Source organism: Hylobates moloch, unplaced genomic scaffold (genome assembly GCF_009828535.3).
Source record: "Hylobates moloch isolate HMO894 unplaced genomic scaffold, HMol_V3 SCAFFOLD_3819, whole genome shotgun sequence".
In the NCBI taxonomy this organism is placed as follows: domain Eukaryota; kingdom Metazoa; phylum Chordata; class Mammalia; order Primates; family Hylobatidae; genus Hylobates; species Hylobates moloch.
Window position 1 is genome coordinate 1 of NW_026656094.1, and position 4,546 is coordinate 4,546.

Here is a 4,546-nt window from a genome sequence, read left to right on the forward strand (position 1 = left end):
AGGACCACAAGGTGGGCCAGGCAGGCAGTTGGAGATGGAGGGACTCACAGAGGCACCAGGGGCTGTGACTGCTGGTCCTGTGTCTTTCCATGACCCAATGCTGCTGCTCAATTCACACTTAAGAAAGTCTATACTTCTGCCCCATAAAGCAGGCAGCCTCACAATCTCTGAGTCCTCAGATTGCCATGCATCTGTCTTGTAAAACACACACCTGCCATGGGCTTTTAAGGACTTGGGTGGGCTGAGAGGTGGGAAATGCCAACTCTGATTAAAAAATGCCTTTGGAGGAATCAAAGGTGCCACACAGGGCAATCTTCTCTCTGTTTTCTGCACAGTGGAGACTCCCAAGCCCTCCATATCCAGCAGCAACTTAAACCCCAGCGAGGCCACAGAGTCTGTCAGATTAACCTGTGATCCTGAGACTCCAGACGCAAGCTACCGGTGGTGGATGAATGGTCAGAGCCTCCCTATGACTTACAGGTTGCAGCTGTCCAGAAGTAACAGGACCCTCTTTATATTTGGTGTCACAAGGGATATTGCAGGACCCTATGAATGTGAAATACGGAACCCAGTGAGCGCCAGCCGCAGTGACCCAGTCACCCTGAATGTCCTCTGTGAGTATCTTCTGTTCCTCTGGGAGCCAGGCTGCCATCCCAAATACACATGGTCAGAGGCCAGGCCTCTTAGTCCCTCTCAGGTCCAACTACAGAGACCTTTACCCTTGGACATCAAAGCTGGCCATGACTTTCTGCCCCAGGCAAACCAGAGTAGGCCTAGGCTTGATCAACAATAGGAGAAAAGAGGCTGCTCCTGTCATGGGAGACTCAGGCTCCACAGCTTGTGATGGGAGAAACAGGTGAATGTCTCAGGCTCCAGATAAGTGAACACAGCGGAGATTTGGCTGGGACTTCAGTGTTGCGACTTGGCTCTCAGGGTCACTGTGGCCCTTCCACAGACCAGGATTTTCCCTTCCCTCTGACAATATCACCTCTGACTTTATTCTCTTTGCTCCAGATGGCCTGGATGCCCCCACCATTTCTTCCTCATACACCTATTACCATACAGGGGAAGTCCCCTAGCTATCCTGCCTCACAGACTCTCACCCACTGGCAGAGCATTCTTGGCTGATTGATGGGAAGTTCCAGCAATCAGCACAAGTGTTCTTTATCCCCCAAATCACTAAAACATACAGAGGGGTCTATGTCTGTTTCATCCATAAATCAGCCACTGGTAGAACAAATCTCATAATCAACAGGATCTTAGTCCCTGGTAAGTGGATCCCTGGAGCCTTGGCAATATGTTTTCCAGTGCAGTCTATCTACCTATCAGGGAAGAGCCACTGCCCTCTACAAAGGGAGAGGGAAAATCAAAAACCCAGGACAGGGAATATGTTTCTGCTCCAAAACCACCAGCTTTTGCCTTTCCCCTTCACTCTTTCTAGATCATTCTTTAGACTATACACTAACAATGAACAATCTCAAAGGAAATTAAGGAAAGAATTTCAATTCACATTAACATTAAAAGGAATAAAATATTTTGGAATAAGTTTAACCAAAAAGGTCAAATGATTTTCCCTGAAAACTACAAAACATTGCTGAAAGAAATTAAAGACGATATCAATACATGGAAAGACATTTCATTTTCATGGATTGGAAGAGTCAATATTGTCAGAAAGACAATAATACCCAAAGTGAGTTGCAGATTCAGTGCAACTCCTGCCAGAATCCCAGTAATTTTTTTTGCAGAATTAGAAAACTCTGTCCTAAATCTGACCTGACAGGCTCTTATTAATGACTGCCACAAGAGAAACACTGAGAAAAAGATGTGACCATGAAAAGGTGGAAAGTTCTGATGACATAGAAAATAGCAATCAGCCTTTCTCACATCCCAAAGCCTTCAAAAATATACCAGTGCAGCATGGCCAGTACGGAATTGACCGAAAACTAATCACCAAGCAAGAAACGTGGTGAAAGAAAAAAAAAGAGCAAGAATATATTTGGCTTATCACCTCCCACTATTGCCTACTAATCTGATGCTGAAAAGAAATGCTCACTGAAGCATTTTAGATTTTGAATCATTCAGATTTGGGATGCTAAACCAGTAACTATATCACAAATATTTCAGAATCAAAAAATGTCAGAAATCCAAAACAGTTTTTGTCCTAAGTCTTATGCAGAAGAAATACTCAATCTGTGTGAACTATAGGCATCAAGCTGTACAGCAGATCTCTAGAACCTCCCCACCTTGCATAACTGAAACTGCACAGCCATGAACAACTTCTGATTCTCCCCACTCCCAGCTCCTGACAACCAGCAGTCTCTTCTCATATTCACTCTGGAATCCACTTACATGACGTCCCTAGAGTAGCCGAACCCGTGGAATCAGAGAGTAGAATGTCCAATGAAAGAAAATATTTGCAAAACTTCTCTCCAAATTTGTCTCATATCCATCAAACACACATGGTCCATTAGGACCAGATTTCCAGCAGTTCACTCCCACCCTTTCCACTAGTCAGTTCTGCATTTGTAAATGTCCACATGCATTTCTGGAAAGATTCACATGGTCCTCACCTGCTCTCTGCAGAAGGAGAGGAAACCTAAACAACCCAGGACAGGGAATATGGTTCTGCTCCAAAGCCACCAGCTCTTGCCTGTCCCCTTCACTCTTTCTAGATCATTCCTTGCACTCTGCTCTATCTTTAGAGGTCACTGGTACAAGTAAGTCATCATGAAACACTTGCAAAAAACTGCCCCACCTTGTGCCTCCACTGCCTGATGACTGAACTGACCTCCAGGCTTGACTCTGGTCTCCCCTGTGTTATTTCTGCTGAAACATCCAGTCCCAGGCCAGGCTGCTCAGTATCTTCAGGGTTTCAGGACAATGGGAAGTCCCATTATTACTCATCTCTAAAATGTCCTTGGAAATGGAAGCTGCAGAGAAATCACATCTAGGGGGGAAAAGTAGGATGGAATTTGGAAAGGGCCCAGAAGTTGCACATTCCAGGTAAGGAACCCAAGGTGAGAAAGCCAGTCAACTGATGAAGGAGGGACTGGGAGGGGTACCAGGGGCTGTGACTCCCACTGACGTGTCTGTCCATGACCCAACACTGCTGCTCAATTGACACTTGAGAAAGTCTGTGCTTCCCTAAGACAGAGCAGGCTACCTCACAGTCTTTGAGCCCTTAGATAATCATGGATCTGTCTTGTGACACACGCACCAGCTATTGGCTTTCAAGGACTTGGGTGGGCTGAGAGGTAGGAGATGCCACTCTGATTGAAGGATGCCTATGGAGGAATCAAAGGTGCCACACAGGACAATCTTCTCTCTGTTATCCACACAGTGAAGCCGCACAAGCCCTACATCACCATCAACAACTTAAACCCCAGGGAGAATAAGGATGTCTTAGCCTTCACCTGTGAACCTCAGAGTGAGAACTACACCTACAGGTGGTGGCTAAGTGGTCAAAGCCTCCCGGTCAGTCCCAGGGTAAAGCGACCCATTGAAAATAGCATCCGCATTCTACCCAGTGTCACGAGAAATGAAACAGGACCCTATCAACGTGAAATACGGGACCGATATGGTGGCTTCCGCAGTGACCCAATCACCATGAATGTCCTCTGGGAGTATCTTTTGTTCCTCTGTGGGCCAGGACACAAGCTTAAATCCAAACGACCAGAAGCCAGGCCTCTCAGTCTCCCACCGGTCCAAGTGTAGACAATTTTGCTTCTGGACATCCGAGCTGGCCATTACTCCCTGCCCTGGGAAAACGTGGGTAGTCACAGCCTTAACCAAGAATATAAAGGGAGGGGACGCTCTTGTCATGGGAGACTTGGGGCCCACAGCTTGTGATGGGAGAAACAGGTGAATACCTCAGGCTTCAGCTCAGTGAACATAGAAGGGGTTTGGCTGGGACTTGAGGGTGTGTCTTGGCTCAGAGGGTCACTGTGTCCCTTTAAGAGACCAGGAACATCCCCTTCCCTCGGATGACATCACCTGTGGCTTTATTCTCTTTGCTCCAGATGGTCCAGACATCCCCAGCATTCATCCTTCACTCGACCATTACCATATAGGAGAACACCTCCACTTGTCCTGCTTTGCGGACTCTAACCCACCGGCGGAGTATTCTTGGACAATTAATGGGAAGTTTCAGCAATCAGGACAGAATCTCTTTATCCCCAAAGTTACTATAAAGCATAGCGGGCTCTATGTTTGCTCTGTTCGTAACTCAGCCACTGGCGGGAGAAATTCCATATCCATGAGAGTCAAAGTCACTGGTAAGTGGATCCCAGCATCCTTGGCAATAGGGTTTTAGGTGGAGTCTATCTGGCTTTCAGAGAAGAGTCAGGAAAACATTTTTATTCCCAGCCTGTGTCCCATGGGCACAAGCAAATCCGAAATTCTCCTCCTGAACCCTCCCAATTTGTCTCTACAGACTCTTCTCCTTGTTTTTCTGTTTTCTCATGGCTGACCTTGTGTCTGGCCTGAGAAAGGTTGGGAGGGGGCTTTATCAGCCCTGAGCCCTATGTGGTAGAAGAGGCTTCACAGA

The 4,546-nt window shown here is 46.8% G+C and overlaps 1 protein-coding gene across 1 annotated transcript; it reads left to right on the forward strand.

Moving 5' to 3' along the window:
* Window positions 1–335: 335 nt before the first annotated feature.
* Window positions 336–4,312, forward strand: LOC116465219 (pregnancy-specific beta-1-glycoprotein 8-like; the record flags this gene model as incomplete). Its single annotated transcript, XM_032148373.2, has 3 exons — window positions 336–614; window positions 3,341–3,640; window positions 4,020–4,312. Coding segments are annotated over 3 exons (872 nt in total), but the record flags the coding sequence as incomplete, so codon positions are not given.
* Between the last annotated feature and the right edge of the window lie 234 nt (window positions 4,313–4,546).